The 19,527-nt window shown below is 41.0% G+C and overlaps 1 protein-coding gene across 1 annotated transcript in view; it reads left to right on the top strand.

Annotated features, from left to right (window-relative positions):
• The first annotated feature begins 975 nt into the window (after window positions 1-975).
• frmd6 (FERM domain containing 6) overlaps window positions 976-19,527 on the top strand; it is a 35,422-nt gene continuing 16,870 nt past the window's right edge. The window contains exons 1-4 of the mRNA XM_049595679.1: window positions 976-1,150; window positions 15,095-15,422; window positions 16,264-16,354; window positions 19,287-19,366. Of these exons, the coding sequence (XP_049451636.1) occupies window positions 15,324-15,422; window positions 16,264-16,354; window positions 19,287-19,366 (270 nt within the window). The 5' untranslated portion in view covers window positions 976-1,150; window positions 15,095-15,323. The remainder of the gene's footprint in view (window positions 1,151-15,094; window positions 15,423-16,263; window positions 16,355-19,286; window positions 19,367-19,527) is intronic.

The raw sequence follows: 19,527 nt of genomic DNA on the forward strand, positions 1-19,527 counted from the left end.
TTTTTGCCTTTTATGAACATTTGCCTTTTTATTTTTATTAATTTGATTTAATTTTTATTTATTTTATTTTATTTTGAGTTATTTTGTTTTATTTTTATTTTTGTTTTACTTTGACATGCACCAAGATATGCAGGAACATTTCTTGTGTGCAAAGCTCTTGCCAATAAACCTGATTCTGACATAAGACAACCAGTTACATTAAAGATTCTGTGCATATTAATTGATACTATTTAATATTATGCCATTTAAGTGACTTTTGATTTAAAGTCAATTTAACTTTAAGTCACTGCCTCACTCAGCAAAACTCACTTACCCTGCTCTAATATTTATATAGGCAGTTAAAATTTGACTTCCCATTAAGTTCAAAGTAATTTTATGGTAGAATGCATTATGATAATTTTATGTCCTATGATATCATATAATTGGGGTGTTTTATAAATGGGGTCTTGGTATCCTTCGTCTATCCTTGTGAAGTGATTTATTCTACATGTTTCATTATGGTCCTGGTCAGAAAAGGGCATTTAAAAGAAACCAGGCTGCAGAGTGTTGGTGATCCGCATGTAAAAATACACTGCCCCTGCATCGCAAAACTTTTTCTGAGTGCGCTTTTAATACATACGGACGGGCGACGCCGTTACTATTTCTCCCCGCCGTCTTCCAAAATTAATGCGGCAGAGCTCCAGTCCAGCACAGTCGGGAGGAATGGAATGAGAGGCAGCCGTGGGCGATACCAAATGTGGATTCTGTTAGGGGAGGTGCGCGGAGATCCTCGAGATTAAAGGGCATAAACACGCTCTTTAATACGGTGAAGTATATTACTGACTATATTATAATTTTATTAAATTAGGTAGTTTGTTTTTAAGTGTGTGTGTGTAAGCGTCGTTGGTGTAAATTTGTCACCGTCGTCCCGAGTCCCCCCCCTTTCCCGCTTCCATGCACCGCACATGTATTCCTATCTACTTGTTACGGCTCCAGCGGGGAACAGAATGTGGCTTCAGTTGAAGGCGGCAACAACGACGACGCTTCTCCCAAACTTCCTAAAGTATTTCCAAACTGTGGATTTCCTTTCCTTCTGTTTTTCAACAAAGCCAAATAAGCTCGCTCGGATTAACACTTTTTAAAAGGAATAACTTGTTTTCTCATTAACAAGGTGAGTTTTGCTTCACTGGCGAGATGCTTTTATCCCGTTTTTAAATCCTCCACACTGGGAATCTTAACGGTTACGAGTTTAGCTAGCTAGGAGTAACTTTAACGTTACGGCATTTGAGCTACTCTAACCCATTTAAATGACGTCTATTCACATAATTTTATGTAGTGTTAATTTTTGCAAGTATTTTGAAGTGTTTAAAGACGCTTCAAAGTAAAGTGGGAACAGTTAAGTTGCCTCACCAACGGTGATGCTGCCAGGATATTTCACAGGGATTGCTGCCATGAAATATGAGTAACCGACTGGAGTTTTTTCTGTTAGCTTAGTTGAGGAATTTTGTTTTAACTTGATATGGCAAAACATGTTCAACGGATTACTGATTAATGGAGATTTATAACTTTGAATGTTTGCCCACTTTTGTTTTATGCTCTTCTCATGCTAACTTTTGCCCATAGTGCCCTCAAGGAAAAGTGCCTACATCATGCTAACTTTGTGTCTATATTTATTGTATGCTAACGTTACCGTCCAAAATTCCTTGGGAAACGTAGCCAAAATTCCTCCCCTTGTTATTGTGGTGTAATTACCATGCCCTCAGTGCCCTACACATCCCTCCTCCAGCACTGCAAAGCATGTGTAGATGTCTTGAATGGCACAAAATGATGTGTAAGCCATGCTAATCAATCCCGTTTTGGAGCTGCAAATTCCCCTCTCTTTCCTCTCCCTTAAAAACAAACTGCAATGATGTTGTCTTAGTACTCAGGAATGTCAACAATTTCCCCTCTGTTTAATATTAGACCAGAGAGCAATCAGGGCAGAAAAGTGAATGGGTGTCCTCACACTTTACTGCAAAGTTTTAACTTAAGGGTTGGATGACCATAATTTTATTCTAAAGACAAATTATTTCCAGAGATGTCAGAGGTCAGGTGTTGAGCATTTCTTGGACCTATTATCTTGCTCTATAGCACTACAGCAGAGGAGATGCTTTTCCATCTTAACCTGTGTCCCATGGTTGCTTGTTTTAACTACCTTGCACCTCACATGTCCTTTGCCAAGTCACAAAGAGCTTGTTGTCATTGTGTTATAATAAATGTTGCACACTACATAGATGTTTGTCACAACTGAAATCAAACGTGTCAGCCAGCACATTCAGTCAGGGGATCCCCTGTATGAATTACTAACAGTTGAAGCTCATCCGGTACACATGGTAGGTTAATCAGCTACCTTGTGTGGCCCATTCCCCAGCATACAGTGTGTGACATGCTACCTACCTAGGTCTCTGCTCCAGATGTGGGGGGGGGAGTGGAAGAAAAACAACTTGTGTTTTTGAGATCGAAACAGCCTTGGCTCAGCATTGGAAAGAGAGATGGTGCAGGTGTAGTCTGGGCAGGAAGAGCACTGCCTGAGTAGGAAACAAAAAGGAAATGCATGAACAATGATGGTTGGTGTGAGTGTTGGTGACTCATTCAGTTGAATCTACGTTGGAATGTGTGATGGGTTAGCCTGTAATTGCACAAGGCATCCCCTCCCTCCCACTTATTTCTTTATATGAATAACAGTTGTTTTACAGTCTTGTTCTAGAGCTTTTAAGCTACATTTTACTGTACTTATACTCATGAAACCACATATGATATTACCTGTTACGTACACACCTCAGTGCATGCTGGATGTGTTGTTTTTCTGAATTTACGAGTGATTTCCTGGGTATTAAACTCAGCATCAAAAGCTCAACTGAATCCCTAGCCTCAAGGCTGGCTTTCACTGATGCTCAGAGTACACAGTAAATACAAAAAAACTGTTAGACACAGTACCTGAGCTGCAGAAGAAAGCATCTATGGAGCTATACATAGGTAACTGGAGATAACCTGTTATACACTTTTTACATAATCGTCTCCTCGCTATGCAAATTCTTCCAGGAAAGCCCAGTACACGCTACGAGGATATTTTCATACCGTTTCAGTAGCTGTTTATAAAAGGCTCTCTCCAGATTTTTTCACTCGATCTGCCTTCGGCCTTGTTGCTAGAAGATAAGGTATATGGGGAATCATATTTTGAGTATGAGGACAATGTAAGTGAGGAATGGGGGTGGATGATATTACTATTATTGCCATAAAGAAGGAGAAACTCTATCTCCTACCGTCTGATTGCATGTGTTATCTTTATGTGGGTGTGTATGCAGTCAAATGTCCTTGTAGGTGTAAGTTATACAGGTGCCCTGGGCTCTGCACTCATATCACTCTACATTATGTAGTCCATGCAGCTGCTTTTGGGTGCAAACTTTGTTATCTCAGGAAAGTCAGCTTTTAAAGAGGTGAGGATTTTCAGAGAGGTGGCCATGTGTCTTTGAAGATTACCTCGTGTTTCTAAAAGTGGCATTATTTCCATTTGAGTCCTGAAAATTGCTTACACCAGTGTTGCATGCCTCCTCTGCAACTGCAGGGATGCTGCATGACTCCTATCCTTGTCTCAAGTTCACCAAAGGGGACAGAAGAAAGAAAATGGGTCAGTTCCTCCTGCATTTGTCTCCTTTCCCCCCCTTTCCTTGGATTGTGTTTTTTCCTTTGATTACTTTGCCTTCTTAGTGAAGCTTGAGTCCCCTGAAGGAAGTGCACCAGAGAGATTTAACCTGCTAGCACCCCCCCCAAGGATATTATCAGCTTATCTCACACGCTTGCTACCTCAGCTCTCAGTGTTTCCTGTCGGATATTTTCTTGATTTTGCCCAGATTGGTCGCAGGTAGACATGTTACTGAGACCCAGGTTCAGTCCTGGGTCAGTAACAGTAGATACCTGAGCTTATGAATTGCTCCTAGCAGCAGATTTATACCTCAGTATCACAGCTGTAATTGCAGTTGTAAGTCTTGTTTGAGCTTTGGTGTAGGGTAAACAATCAGGCCAAATAAGGACTTATATTATCTTTACTTTGTCTTTCCATTGAAGTAATTATGAGGCTGTGGCTTCAGGAAATGCTGGCACACTCCCAAGTGACTGGCAGAGGGGAATTCATGCAGCTGTATGTTGTTACACACTCTGCAAAGTTTCAAATATGTGCAGGTACTTTTTCTATATCATGAAATGCTGCAGTTAACTTTTCATACCATGTGTCAGACTCTCCACAGGTGTGACAGTGTAAACAATAGCAGATAATCCAGGTACAAAAGCTGCACACAGGAAACGGATCAGATCACCTGCAACAGCCCTTTTCTTTCTGTCGAAACGGAAGAAACAAAACAACAGGGTTTGGCTGGGTTTTGCTATAATTGCAGCTCATTGTTTAACCCTCTCCTTTAAGGCTACGCGCTCTATTTCGAGCATACGTAATGGTCGGGTTGACGTTTCCGCGGTGCTTTGCACTGCGATTGCTAGTTTTGTTGGGTTACTCATGCTCGGTCCAAGCCTGAATGCTGGGCGGGGAGGGAAGGGAGCGACTGCTGACTCTGTTCTAACATGTCTGGCAGTGCTGGCGGTTTGTGTGTGTGTGTGTGTGTGTGTGTGTGTGTGTGTGTGTGTGTGTGCGCACTCACTCCACATGAAAGCCAGATGTTATGAATGTTGAAATAATTTTTCCGTAAAGGTAACTGAGCTTAAATTGTGCCTCACTGAGCTCACAGAGTTTTTAAATTTTGCTGTTCGAGCTCTGTGTTACTCTTTGCAACACATCTCATCTGATCATTCTTTAGTCTACATGTTAATGCATGTAATTATTTTAAAAAGCTTGAGGAGAAAGTTGATTCACATAAAGATCTGGATTCTTTATGATTCACAGATTTAAAAACTTGATTTTGGGCAATGTCGTTATGATGACCGTAAAAAAAATCAGAACTGGGCATACACACGAGAGTCACTTATTGGTTCATCTTCAAACAAGGCAAGCGTTTGGGAAAAATTTGGATTAATACACTGTTTTCCCGTCATGCATCCCTCATGTATAGTAGCTCTTTCTCATCTGCATTTCTCCAGGATTTAAATGATTTTGTCTCTGCGCCTACAAACTCGTGATTGATTTGGGGAGACCGTGGCGAATTGTTACAGTTTTTGGTTTTGATGTCATTACACAAAAACCTCTAACTATTTGGGTATAATCTTTTTTGTGTAAGTAACTTGTATCTGTGTTCTACATGTTGATTGTTTTTACACACAATTTTAGAGTCACAATATTGATACACATATGGTGTATGGTAAACATTTTTTAAATGTAATTTGACATCTATTACTGTGTACAAATATGTGTCTGCAGCCCTTCTTGTGTCAGCAGATGTGCTAAATATAAAATAAAACTTGTGCAGTTGTGCACTGTTGCTGGAACAAATACAAGGGAAACACTGTAATAACCTAATATTTTTGAATCTGTGAAGTATTTTGCAAATACTATATATGCTATGATACGTGGAGTGCTGAACTTCAGCCAACTCACACATCACCACTTTGAAAAACATATACTCAACTGTGATGAGACATAGAAAGTAACTTGGCCTGGACTGTGTTTTAGTTCAGAAGTACTGTCTGTACAGTGTTGTGTGTAGCATTGAGCCAGTGTGGTACTGCTATATACTGATACACTTGACTTGCTTCCAAAAAACTGCTGCTAACATTTGCTTTAAAGCTGCACACTGCAGGCAGTGATCTCATCAAGACGTGTTTGTTTAATTGCCCGTTACATTTCATATTGAAACTCATCAGACATGAGTGAATGGTGTTACACTGGAGTAAGAGCCTTAAAGTACTTTCCCCTTTTCTACTTTTTGAGGCATGAATTGATTTTTGAATCCAGAACTGATTGTGAATAGAATCATGCCAGCAAATGCGAATCCAAATCGTGACATTCACAAAGATTCCCCACCCCTATTTTAACCTTTATCTGTCCATAAAGCCTGTGCCAAGATTGAGCAGTGAAATGTCTTTCCACATCACATCTCTCTGCACTGATAGCTGGTGCCACAAGTCTTAAACAAACGGCTCAGCTAGGGCAGTTGGGAATCTGGCATGTTGGCATGTCAAAGGCTGTCATTGAGTAAGACTTACACTGTCACTTTCATAATTATATCTCCACCAAAAATGATTCATCAAGCAGGCAGGCGCTCCAGCTCCTTAATCCGGAGTTAATCTTGGACAAAAGATGATTGAAAGGCAAAATCCAAATGATGTGAAAAGTCTTTTAAAATTCCTTCCCAGTGAGAAAGCCTCTCCAGCCAGTTCAGATAATGTATGGTAAATATTGCAGCCACATTTAGTATGGGAGTTGTGGTTTAGCCTGAGGCCACCCACCATCCAATTCCTTGACTATTTTTGAATTATATAACAGCGTTACAGTGCCATGCTGTGTGCAGGCCTGACCTTCAGTGGTTAATGAGCGTGACATTTGATGAAGGAAGACATGTAGGCAGATGTTGTATTTATATGAGCAAACATATAGATTATACTTAGCGTGAAAGAATATTATGTTTGCTGTGTGTCTGTGTTGTGGATAATTACTGTAATCCAGATCCTACATTTCATCAAGTTGAGATTAGTCATTAAAATCTGGTTTAGGTTCTCAGACTTTAAGTTTGACTCTGAGCCAGAAATGGATTGTTTATCCTTCCTGCCAGCTCAGTGGAAATAGACATACAAATATCTGCGAGATGATCTTATGGGCAAGGGATCATGGGAATCAAGGTCTTAAATAGTGCAGTGTGTTTTTCCTCTGTCTCTCAGATTAGGCTTAAAGGCTAAAAAAACACACACAGCATCCAGGTATTTATGGGGGTGCAGCTAAACATGCCTTTAGTCACTATTAATATCACCAAGTGTCACAGTTATTTGTTTAAGCTGTCATCAGAGAAAGTCAAATGCAAGACAACATCATCAGAGTAAGAATGGCTTTATTTGCCAAGTATGTGCGAGTTTCCGGTACCTAACGACAGCCACTTCCCGACATCGTGGCCAGCCAGCCAGAATCCAAAATAGATGTTTAGACGATCCAGAATCGAGTGGTTTGGGTGGTCAAGCATATCACTCCACTTGCGTACTCTTTCCTGTTTATTTTTTAACACTCAGCTCCTCCTTTTAGTGTATCAGTAGGTTACACAGAGAAGAGGAGGGAAGGCTGACGGAGAAGCCTAATGCCATCTTGTGACCGATGTGATTTAGAGACACTCGTCAGCTCAACAACATTTCTCATCAGCTGAATAAACAGATCTCTTGGCAGCCGACCCAGGCTGGGAAAAAAAAAATCCCGTTCGGATCCAGCCGTTTGCACTATTTATAAAAGTCGTGCCCTTTGAATGGGAGCCCTTTAAATATTTCAGCAGGGCAGTTTGTGTCAGCATCTGCAGCCCATCAAACATGCTTCCTCCCAGATGATTGGTTGCATGAAATTAGGATTTGCTTTGTGTTTTTGCTGCGTACACCCAGCCCACTGAAAAGGCTGTATTTAGCTCCTACATGAGTGTTTCTTTCTGTGAGTACATAACTTGGTTTTATTTTGTGGTGTTCTGTACTTGTGTCAGATGGAAGTTTTTAAATGCTTACAGGTGCTGTTTAGAGGTTTGGGGGATTTTCAGTTGCTATTATGTGGCATTAGGCGTCCCTACTGAGCCAAACAGTTTTTGCAGTAACTCAGTTGCAGCGTTCTTTAAAGGATAGGTACTGTTTGCTTAGTTTTTACTTCAGGGTATCTCACTAACTATTTTCATTATTACTTAATCTGATTATTTTTTCATTAATCAGTTCACCAGTTTGTCTTTAAACTGTCTGTAAATGGCAAAATAATGAGCGGCACAGTTTCCCAAAGTGACACATTCAGATGTTTTCTTCGACCAATAACCCAAAATCTAAAGAGTTTACTGTGTTTACAACAAAAAGCAAAAATCCTCACACTTGAGAATCTGGAACCAGCAAATATTTGGCAGTTTTACTGCATTAACAGTTTGATTTTTTTCTTTGATAAACTAAGTGATTATATAACTCATTGTTTCAGCAAATAGAACAAAAGACAGGAGAGGACAAATAAACATTAACACACAGAGACAACAAACTCCTACGCAGAGACAGCAAATGACGTATTGCTTTAGAGGAAACACAAGAGTAGGCTGATTCGGAAACAGTTAAAAGCAAATAAGTAAAAGTACCTATCTGTGTTTAAGCTTTGCAGCTACTATTTTCTCTGAGGGTCCTGATACACCTAGCAGACAGTTGGTTGTCGGTCAGTGTCATGCCATCGGTGAGCATCTGTCACCCTAGTTTGTGTGATATGTCCTGCACCATTGGCACTAGTTGGCCCTTTTCAACTGTTTTTCAGCCGATTCAGCATCTCGAAAAAGGTGTAGGGGTCAGCCGGAGTCAATCAATGAGTGGATTCACTCTGATTGGAAGTTCATCCTAGTGCTCAAGAAAAGAAACGGAAGTGAGGAAAGCAAACAAACAGCTAAAGTCAAGAGGGCGTGAAATCAAAACGTACTTGTTTTATTATGTAAGATTACTTCTTAGCCACTGGTCTCTATAGCAGATACAGTTTGTGCTTGTATGTGTTATTGTTCACTGGCGCACAGTAAATATCATTTGTATTTTCAGCATCGGGTTGTGTTATTTATGTGCAAACTGGCTAACTAGCATCTTGAATCTGTCCTGTTGGTCTTCCGGTTTGCCTTTGCAAATGATGAATACAGACTATCTCCACCCGCTGGTATGGAGAGTTACTTCTTCTCCCACAAGTGCAGAACATACGTGCTAGTTGCCAGTTAGCTGTGGTGTTTGTGGTGTGTTCAAGTGCAACTTTTTGGCCCAGACACAGGCAACATGAGGGGCCAGCCTTTGTTGCCATAATATTTAATCAGCCAAATATTTTCTCAGGGCTATAATATATCCGGAAAATAGTGAAAAGTGCCCATCACCATTTCCAAGTCCACCAAGTCCAAGGTGATGTCTTTAAGCGGCATGTTTTATCTGACCTAAACCAAAATGATGAAGAAAAGCAGCAAATACTTGCTATAGAGCAGCTTGAACTAAATAATGTTTTAAATTGTAGCTTGAAAATAGCTTAAAAAAGTGAATCGATTATCAAAATAGTTTCTTTTTTTTTTTGTTAAGATTATCTGAATGGCCAGTGTAGTTTTGAAAGCAGCTGAAGCCAAACATGTAGACAGTGCTGAGGTCCAGATCAGGGATTACAGTGCAGGTTTCAGGATGCTGTCATAGGACGCAGTTTGCGGGCACATGGAAACGGTGTTGTTGCTGCTCGTTGTGTGCATCAGGAATCAAAGGCGGCCATTGTTGGAATGAGAAGCAGATGTTAGTGAGGAATTCTCCTGACTGCAGCAGTTTTTTCTTTTTTCATGCCTAAGCTTCGAGCGCTGCCTCTCTCCATCTCCCTCCCTCCTGCTCTTTCCCTCTCTGCTGTATATATCCTCTCTGCGCTCTCTTCTTTTTCTCCCTTAGCTTTGACACGCTGTACCTGAAGCTATTCTTAAATCAGCGGTGTGACAGCTGGTTCCTCCGTCTCCAAGCAGAGAAAGTTTTTCTTTGACTCCGCCATCCAACAGTTGGACATAGAGACTCTCCACCCCTATGATGTCAGTGGGGAGGGAAAGAATGAGAAAGAGAGAGGTGTAGTTGTGACAGAGGCCCTTTCTCTGTATCCCAATGTGGGATTTGGTGACTCTGAGGTTTGCCACGTTGACAGAATCACTGTTTGAAAGGCAAGAGGAAGCTCAGTTGGCTGCTCTTTGTGCGTGCGCTGCTTTAGATGGACTTGTGTTGCATCACACTTTGCACGGCAGCAAAAGGGGGGGGTGGAAAGCAGGAGTAATTTCATTATCCAGCACTCTCGTCCCTTACACAGTATGTAAGAGAATCCACCCTTCAATTTCACAGTGGACACTCTCTCTGTGGTGATGTCTCATGTTTAGACCAGACATGACACAATGGACATTTAAACCCATCAATAATGACTGCACTCAGTTATGTCTGAGTTACCCCTGTCTCTGCAACACTGGCATCAGCTGTCACCGTAAGCATTCAACAATGTAATAAACGAGTGGTAAGTAGGATGTGTCTGTGGAAGTCAGGAATCATATTTCTGGCTAAAAATGCAAGATGATATGACTTCAGCAGAGCCCACTTCAAGGCCCATTAACTTTTCTGCAGGGAGATTGAAATGGATGTGTGAATGTTTCCACCTTGTACTCAGATTTTCAGACTCCAGCAATAAACAGCCAGGACACATGGTTCTTAAAATGCTTCTTTAAGCCGACCAGTATGGGCTGTAGATGTGTGGGTAGTCTTGCATAGTCAGACCTGTCTCCACAGTGCTGTGTCTGCACTAAGGAAGGTCTGGAATCACTGATTATATTTCTGCCATAGGGTAAAAAATGCTCTGGTTTGTTTTCATTTCTTAAAATCAGTCACAGTCATTAGGATGCAGTGTCAGTGTTCCTTCTATTTCATGTTGGGGAATCGTGTTGTTTTGGTGGAATATTTGCATGTGCACTGTCATTAAAATGGCCCCCAAAAGAAAACATATTAACAGTTGTGTTTCACTGTGTGATTCAACTTGTATTGACAAAAAGATGATAATCAGTGCCCTAAAGGTGAAGCCTGACTATACTCTGGGTCTGGAGGAGCTCACTGGACCCCGTAAAACCCCAGACGATTTGCCGCCAGTATGTGGCGCTAGAAGAACTTTATTATGATGATATCACAGGAACTTGTGTGAAGTAGAATAGATTGGTACATCAGTGAAGTCACTGTCAATGGTGCATGCTGCTGCCAGAATTAAAATATGTGACAAATAAACTCTGATTGTGTAAGAAAACAGTTCAGCATAGAGAATCCTGCAAGACAGAGTCTGAGCTTTTCTGATGTGCACTCACAGGTTGTTTTATCCACTGTAGATCTTTACAACAAATCGCCACGAGAACAAAGCAGGCATGCATTTTTGCACGATCCAAATCTTCATTAGAACTCATCTTTTTCAGTGCTAAGTTGTTGGCTTGGAGGTTGTTGTTGACAGGGAGAATGCTGGCCCAAATCAGCTCCCAATGGCAGGCTTATAGCTGCAGTCTACATCCAGTGAGTCAGACTAGAGACAATGGTAGTAGCAGATATAGTAACATCAGCTGAGTTTTCCAGCAAAGACATTTCTATCATATTCTAAGGCAACATCCACACTCATCTGTCTCCACCAGGAAGATGCATTTTGCCAATAAAATAATCCACATTAACAGTTTAAAGTAACGTCTGACAAGTTCTCCATCCATACTGAAATTCCTAAACTTAAAGAGAACAACTTCTTCTTCATAATACTCTTTTAAACAACAAAATTCTGTTGCAGTCATCATCTGATAAGAAGTAAGACACACACTTCTGTTAGTTTGGTGAGTCACAGCTGGTTAAACCTTTGTCCTGCTCTCCATCATCACTTACACAGTTTTTCAATATGGCCAAACTCACAGTATAGTTTTTGTCATACTTTAATATCTCATATATTGATCTCACATATCAGTGTCTGAACTTAACTTCTTGCTCGGATAAAAAATAAATAAAAAAGCCAAGCATTTTTTTTTTACCAGCCAAGATAATAAATTGCCTTTTTGTTTACCAGCTCATGTGATTCAGATAATCAGGTATTAAGTTTAATACAAACTTGGAGAAGAGGCCAGAGCAAAATTTGATGCAAAGTTATTTTAATAAATTTATCACAGTTTATAAGTTGAAGCCTACATACAATACAACTCAAGAAGTCTTGATCTCAAAACTGTACTTAAGTATTTGCTATTAGATGTAGTTATGGTCAAACATGAAGGTAAATTTGAAGGCTTTGTAAACCTGAAATCTTTAACCCAATTTAAACCTCCTCATCAGTCTCCTCACTCCTTATCACAGTCACTGGTGGCATGACCAGCAGCAGGTGATAGTTTAATGGAGTAGCTGATATCACGGCAGATAACTGAAAATTATTTGACAAATGGAAAATCTTTAGTTTGACACTTGGCAGGTGTTAATTCTGGACCCTGCAGTATACATGATTTATTTGTGTGACCATTTGCTGCTTTTAAAGTGTGACTCTGATGTAGCCTCGTTTAGAACACAAACATGACATGTACGTTTACGTCAGTTACATTTCACCATGCAGTTGGTACAGCCGTGAGGAACACACAGCCCTGTATAACAAAAATTGTTACAGGTGATCATAATGTAGAGAATTAAATTAAATTCATGATGACTGACTTTTCTGCATTGAGACACAATCTTTGAAGAGAGAATCAGGAATCGCAGTGCATCTAATTTATTGTTTTTCTTTCATGAGCATGATACAGCCTTATAATGTACAGTACAGACATCTAGTGTTGCAGTGGTGCTATCAGCAGATGAGTAGTTGGACATGGATTAAGTTTCACGGTACTCTTTATTGTTTCCCTGTCTGACAGCTCACCAATCTCACAAACTAAACAATTCAATACTAGGTATTTTCTGCAGAAGTAATTTGTACTAGCTTACTGGCATCACGCTGGATCTCTGGAGGGGAAGTGAGTGATGGAGGGAAGTGCTCCAATTAGACGCATCTCACTTCTAATTAACCCCGCTGCCATCACACAGCTGTTCTGTAGTAGCACCTGACATATGGTCGACGCAAGAGCAGGAATACACCCCTTGTGAATGAGTGTGTGCATCTGATAACATGTCTCTATTTTTGTCCACATGTACATGTTTGTATGTGTGCAGTGCAGTAGTGATGCATGCAGTCAAGGTCAGCAGCGGCACAGGCAGCCGCCCCCCAGTCATGGTTCATCAGCAGACTTTGCTGAGTGGCTGCTTGCCTGCCACGCTGCACACGCAATGACCAGCATTAATGAGAACTGATGCTGTATGTCAACAGTATGTGTATTTATGGCTGCTCGGCCCACAATGCTCCCTGTCTCTGCTGCAACAAAGCAGTGTTATATGTCGACAGCAGCCTTATTGAATGGGCACTTAGTCCGAGAAGCACTTTCTGACTTCGCTGCAGAAGTCCAAGCCTACAGTTAAAGCTGTTGTTTATTGGTATCAGTCTGGTCAGTGACTCTGGTGTTGTGTTCACTGCTGCTTTCTTTGTTAGAGTGGCAATTTACTGATTTTTAAGGCAGGTTTTTACTTTTATTCATTGCCCCAGCAGCTTTTAAAGGCAGGAGAAAGAGTGTGCGACTGAAATTCACACTGAGTAGCTGAAGGATGCCTTAGACTGCAGCGAAACTGAATTGTAGCTATCAAGGTTAAAACTAGGGCTACATCCACACAAATATGTTCATTATACTATTATACTATTTCTACATTTGCACCTAGTGTCCACACTCCTTTGGCATTTTGGAACAACTAAAACTGCGACCTTTAAAAATGCTGATTACCCTGTTTTTGATTGAATTTGAGACTTCTGGAAACAATAACACAGACACACATTTGCCCTCCGATAGTGTGTTATAAGTCACAGCTTGTCCAGTCAAAACATTAAGCTAAGTCTACATACCTTTTGTGATTTTATCCTTCTTTTGTGGGTACTCTAGTCCTTTTCCCATTGCCATGACTTCCTCCAGATGATGCTCCCAGCTAGTACTGCTCTAATCTTGACCTTATACTCATGTGCTGCTTTCAGTAACATTTCCACCTCAACATCGGTCCAAGCAAAAAAGACCTCTGTTTTAATATGGACAGAGATAGTTTCTGAATTGATGTGTGGATGTTGCTTGACTTGAACTCATGAACTTTTCTATGCTGTAAATAAACCTTTAATTCTCTGATTGCATCTTTTTAAATGCTAATTGTTTTCACCCTGTAACCTGATCTGTTTTTAATGACAACATGGCTTCAAGGTGAGCGGCTTTCAACAGGAAGAAGTGATAACTTGGATTGATTGTTCTTTTACATTCTTTTGTCTGGTCTGAGACTTTTCACACCCTCTGAAGGCCTCACACGTCCTCAGGCACAGTTCATGCTGTGAGCTACTTGCCCGTCACAGGACAACTGTTAATGCTGGAGGTGTGTGTGTGTGTACTCTCTTACTACTGTGTGTGTAAGAGAAAGGCATGGTTGGTAGAAAACAAGGGAGCACATTGCTGTCATAAAATAGAAGTGTGAATATTTAACTTGACCAGGTGCAGGATAAAGTCAGTGTGCAAATATTTTTTGAGATTCCTGCAACACTTTGCCATTGCAGAGATTGTTTTAAGCAAAAAAGAAGGCGTTTCTTTTAAGACAATACTCCTGCAAAAAAGAGAATAAAATTTTGTTTACGGATATTTTTCATACCTGTATTTCCCGAGAACAAAGCCTCAGTCTGACTCATGCCAGCTGACAGTAAAAACTTCAAGTCAAACAGCTGAAAGCATGTCAACAGAACTCATTGAGTTGACAAAACCGATGCCAGGAGGAAAATGTGAAGCTGTTTGGCTTACAGGGCCAACAAAGTCACACCCAGTCTAAACCCCTGTGCGTATGTTTCTTAACAGCTGTTCAAGTCAACCTCGGTAACACATTGCTTTTTTCCCGCAGTGTTGTATTTCTGGTTTGTTAAAATGCCCTGAAGTTAAACGTTCAGAACTCGTTTTGCTGTTTAAGTGAGAAAACGGTGGAAATCAGTCTGTTTTCAGCTCTGAGTCACTCAGTCTGTGTCTTTCCTTCATGCCATCATTACATTTCACCAGTTCCTCTCCAGACAGATGTTCACATGTTCCTCTGGAGTCACTGACATTCCCCTGAAATGATGTCACATATTCATGGACACAAACAGGAATGCTGCCCTTCTTTTCCATCTGTCTGTCTTTTATTTCTCCCATCAAGTCAGATTTTTTTAGTGAGATGTCATCCTTCTGCTATTTTTAAATGCAAATGTAGATCTTCAAACAAATTCATAATTTTCATGTCAACCACGCAGCCATTGCCTCTGCCTCATTCCTCATAACACACCTACATATCCTGTATCCTCTCTGATGTGTCTCCACAGTGGCTGACTGCAGCTCGGGTCCCCATGCTCTGCCTTGTGAGTGCTGCTTGGCCTGCTGAGCCTGAAGGTGCTGGTGTGTCCGTACTGGGCTGCAGCTAAGGCAGGGACACAGTGACTGGTGGTGGTGGTAGTATCATCATCTGTGTCTGCGGTGGTGGAGGCGGGTCGTCAGAGGGCCCGGAGCCTCGGTAGCAGGCGGAGGGGCCTGTCCTGTCTCAGCCACACGAAGATGAACAAATTGAGCTTCCACAACAACAAAACCATGCAGGACCGCCGCTGCGTCTGTGTCTTTTTGCCCAATGATGACACGCTCAATGTCATAGTCAATGTGAGTACAAATAAAAACCATATTTTTTCCATCTTTCTAGTTAAACTTTACATCAAGATATTAAACTGTTAGAGGAATAGTTCAACGTTTTAGGAAATGCACTTATTTGCTTTTTCAATACCACTGTCATATCTTTGTGTTAAATATGAAGCTACAGTCAGTTAGCTTACCTTAGCATAAAGAGTGGAAACACCTAGTCTGGCTCTGTCTGAAACCACATTATCATTTTTATGATTTGTTTTTGCACAGATGAATAAAAAAAAAAGACACAACATGTCAGTAAGTGAGCTTTAGAGTTGCTGGTAGGTGAGTTTTATTACCTGTAAATAAAGCCAGGCTAGCTGTTTCCCCCATTTCCTGTCTTTAAGCTAAGCTAAATTTAAGGGCTGCTGGTTGTAGCTTTATTTATCACCCAGACATGGTATTGATCTCATCTTTCTCTCTGCAAGAAAGTGAATGTGTTTGTCAAACTATTTCTCAGGGTACACTGGGAGGTTTTTAATTTTATAACAAATTGTGGTCAGTATTTCTCTGCAGCTGTCAGCTGCTACTTACACAGCACTGTTTTTTTTTTTGCGGTGCACTAACCTCAGGAATTTCTAATCTCTAATTAAACAGCAGTTTGATTTATTTTCATTTTATCACAGCTGCTCTACATACAGCTTTTCATTGATGGTGGCCAAGACAAGGCTCCTACTTGAACTGAAATACTTCTGGTGGTTTTATAACAACATGCGATACATACCAGACATCAGCGGTGGGGTGTTTGGGGTGTGTATTAATAAAATGGCGAACAGATGATGCTAAAAACAACCCTCCTCTCTTCTCCTCTCCTCCTCAGGTGAAGACCTTGTGCCAGGAACTGTTGGTGCAGGTGTGTGACCTCCTGAGGCTGAAGGACTGTCACCTGTTTGGACTCAGCGTTATTCAGAGTAAGACTTCTTATTTTTGGGGATTCAAGCAAATGTTTCCCATCTCTGTTTGTGCAGTGCTACATGTTGTTTTGTAGTGTTCTGTATTCAGTTTTTCTATTTTTTAACTTGGTTACCCGTCAGCAGAACACAACAACCTCTGTTGTCTATGATTTTCCACTTCACATCTTCTAAATGGCATTCAGTTGTGTGGACAAAGCCTCATTTTTTTATTTTAAAATATTTAAATTGCATGGTTACATCATGCAAATTGTGGAGTGAACGCAGTCACAAAGAGTACCAGAGCCTCGTAAAAACACTGTAACCAGGCAGTTAGTTTCCTCAGACCAATAACTTGGCTGAGAGACAGGAATCTACCCTAAATGCAGCATCTCTCACCTACATGCCATGGCCGTCTCTCAGGAACCAGGGCCTCCTCGTCCTGACTGGCTGCCATTGTACAGCAAGGCTACAGTTGTTTTTACGGTGACGGCACGGTGAGGGTCGTACGTATGGAATGAGTCACTGTGTCTGCACTGTGGCGCAGCAGACAGTGGGTGACAGTTGTAGGCAACGGCAGAGGGAGAGTGAATTGCAACGGCAGTGTTTTCAGACAGCTGGCCTCCAGATGAGCCAATGACGGCCCAGCAGGTCAGTTGAGCAGGAACCTATGGGTCTGATTGTGGGACATTCCTGAAGTGCTTGTCTGAACAGCGTGAAATCCCCAAGGCAAACACAGGCCATCCACTTGCTGTGTGTCACCCGATGTCCCCCCGATCAGAGTGTGGCGTCCACACCAGACATGGGTTCAAATACGTCTTTGTTTGCCTGCTGTTTAAAGGATTTACCCCACATAAAAAAACAATATGTCCAATGCTGGTGAGTGCCAGAAAGAGTTTTTAAAGTGGATTTCTATGCGACAGTCAAGCTGAGACTCTCTGAATGTGTTGAATCTGCTAGGAGCTGGTTTAAATGGCCAGTGGAGGCAGTGTGGAGCTGAAACAATTAGTTGATTATTTGGTCAACAGAAAATGAATGCAACTATTTTGAAAAATGAAATGTCAAAGTAATTTTTGAAGCAAAATTGGCTTCACTGGTTCCAGCCTCTCAAATGTATTGTATTTGCAGTATTTTATACACGTATACAGATTTTTTTTTTTTTTTCATCTTACAAAGTATGTCCTTCCACACTGGTAAGACTTCAAACATGTGCTGTCTTCCACAGTTTTTCCTCATCACAATGATGGTAACATGTACAAGCGATCATTACCTTTTCAAAACACCTACTGGAGATCTCATCACTATTGATCCCCATTCAAAGATTCGAGTGATACTCTTGACATGCTTAAGTTTTCCTTCCACTCTTCATTGACAACAATCTCACTCTCAAAAGTATCACCACCATCTGCTGGTACGAAACCCTGGATGCTGAGGTGGACCAAATAACACTGTGCGTAGCAGACGGCCCCATTCGTCTGTGAAATGGTGCAGCAATACTAAGTTTAGGTGTAAAGAAGTCTTTAGACCATTGAGTGCTGACAAAGTGAAGTCCACCATTTTTGTTGTTGTTTCTGGCATACACTCATTAAACAAAGCAACAACAGACGTGTGAATTGAGAAGATGATGTCATTGTTTCCCAGATGCACCATTTTTACACGTCAACAGATAAACAGTAACCGGATTTCTGAAAAAACTGCTCCTTTGAAGTTGTTTTATTTGTGTATAGATGAGAGCCCAGAACATAGAGGAAAATTTCTGTTTTCAAAAATTTCTTTATATGTGTAAACAAGGCCCAAATATCTTTGGGTTGTGTTCTGTTGGTCACCAAAAACAAGCAATTTGAAGGTGTCATTTTGGACTGTGTTTTTCTTTGGAATCTATAGACCAAACGATTAGTTGAAGTTAATCTGATAATGACAATGATTGTTATTTGCAGCCTTAAAGTGGTGTTGGGTTCACTGGTTCAGTTTTGTACATGTTACTTTTCACCCACCAGAGTAATGTTTTTTTAAGCTCAATTCAGTCTGTCAGAAATGTTGTTCCTGTCCACAAAAAAAGACATAATATTCAGTTAAAAGATCACAATAAGTAAGTTCAAGGTGCAGTTCACCCAAATCTTAAAAAGCATCTCCACTGACCTTCTCTGGTGACGTACAACCACAGGAAGTTCTCAATGAAACCTTTTGCACAGTGAGGTCTGTGGATCAGCCTGTGCAGCGCGGATATTGTTTCTGGAAACAGATATTGCTGCTGGGTTTTTTTAAATGTAATATTTGGACTTTCTGAGCACCACAAACCAAATGTCATTGACCTCAATTGTATCAGGATGGCGGCAGAGGTCTCTGCGGTGCAGATCTCAAATTGTCCCCAAGTAAAACCAAAACTATCTTCATGGGAAGATACTTCTCAGCATGGTGGAGTTTTAAAATCAACACAGTGAAAACAAGGTGTTAATGTGGATCAGAATATTTGGGGCAGTGCAAATTTAAGTATGAGTCATAATTCTCATCTTTTAGTCTTTAATGCAGTTTACAAATGTGATTAAAAAACTATGCATTGATGTTGTGCCAGAGAGCCTCTGCTCCTGCTCTTCATTTTCTCTTCCTTTTCAACGGGTGTTCATTGTATAGAAACTCAGACTTGTCACATCAGCAGGCCGGCAGCTCATGAAAGGCGTCACTTCAGGAGCAGATTAATGCATGACACAGTGAGGTGGAGAAATGAGAAGGAACACCAGAGGCTCTGAGTACAAAGGGAAGTGCAGAGGCTGTCTGATGTGATGACTCTGAGGCTTGGGTCTTTGAACAGGGAGCATTCAGAGGGGATTTCTCAGTGCACTCACACACATAAAGGCATCTATACATCCGCATGTACACACACACAGACACACACATACCAACAAAACAGAGTATGAGTTCCAGTGTTAAACCTTTGCCTCTCCTCCTTCCACAGATAATGAACACATCTATATGGAGCTGGATCAGAAGCTATCCAAGTACTGCCCCAAAGAATGGAAGAGAGAAGCCAGCAAGGTGAGAAATGATGTGCTGGATTACTGACTTTCAATCAAAAGTTTAACAGTGAGCAGAGGACGCTAAGACTCCTTTTTAAAGCTGCGCTTGGCAAGAAGTTTGTACACAACTTAGCAGCCTAGTTCAGAAACTGGATTTAATAGATCTCCTACCTGGGATTC

Source organism: Epinephelus fuscoguttatus, linkage group LG14, assembly GCF_011397635.1.
Source record: "Epinephelus fuscoguttatus linkage group LG14, E.fuscoguttatus.final_Chr_v1".
NCBI lineage: Eukaryota > Metazoa > Chordata > Actinopteri > Perciformes > Serranidae > Epinephelus > Epinephelus fuscoguttatus.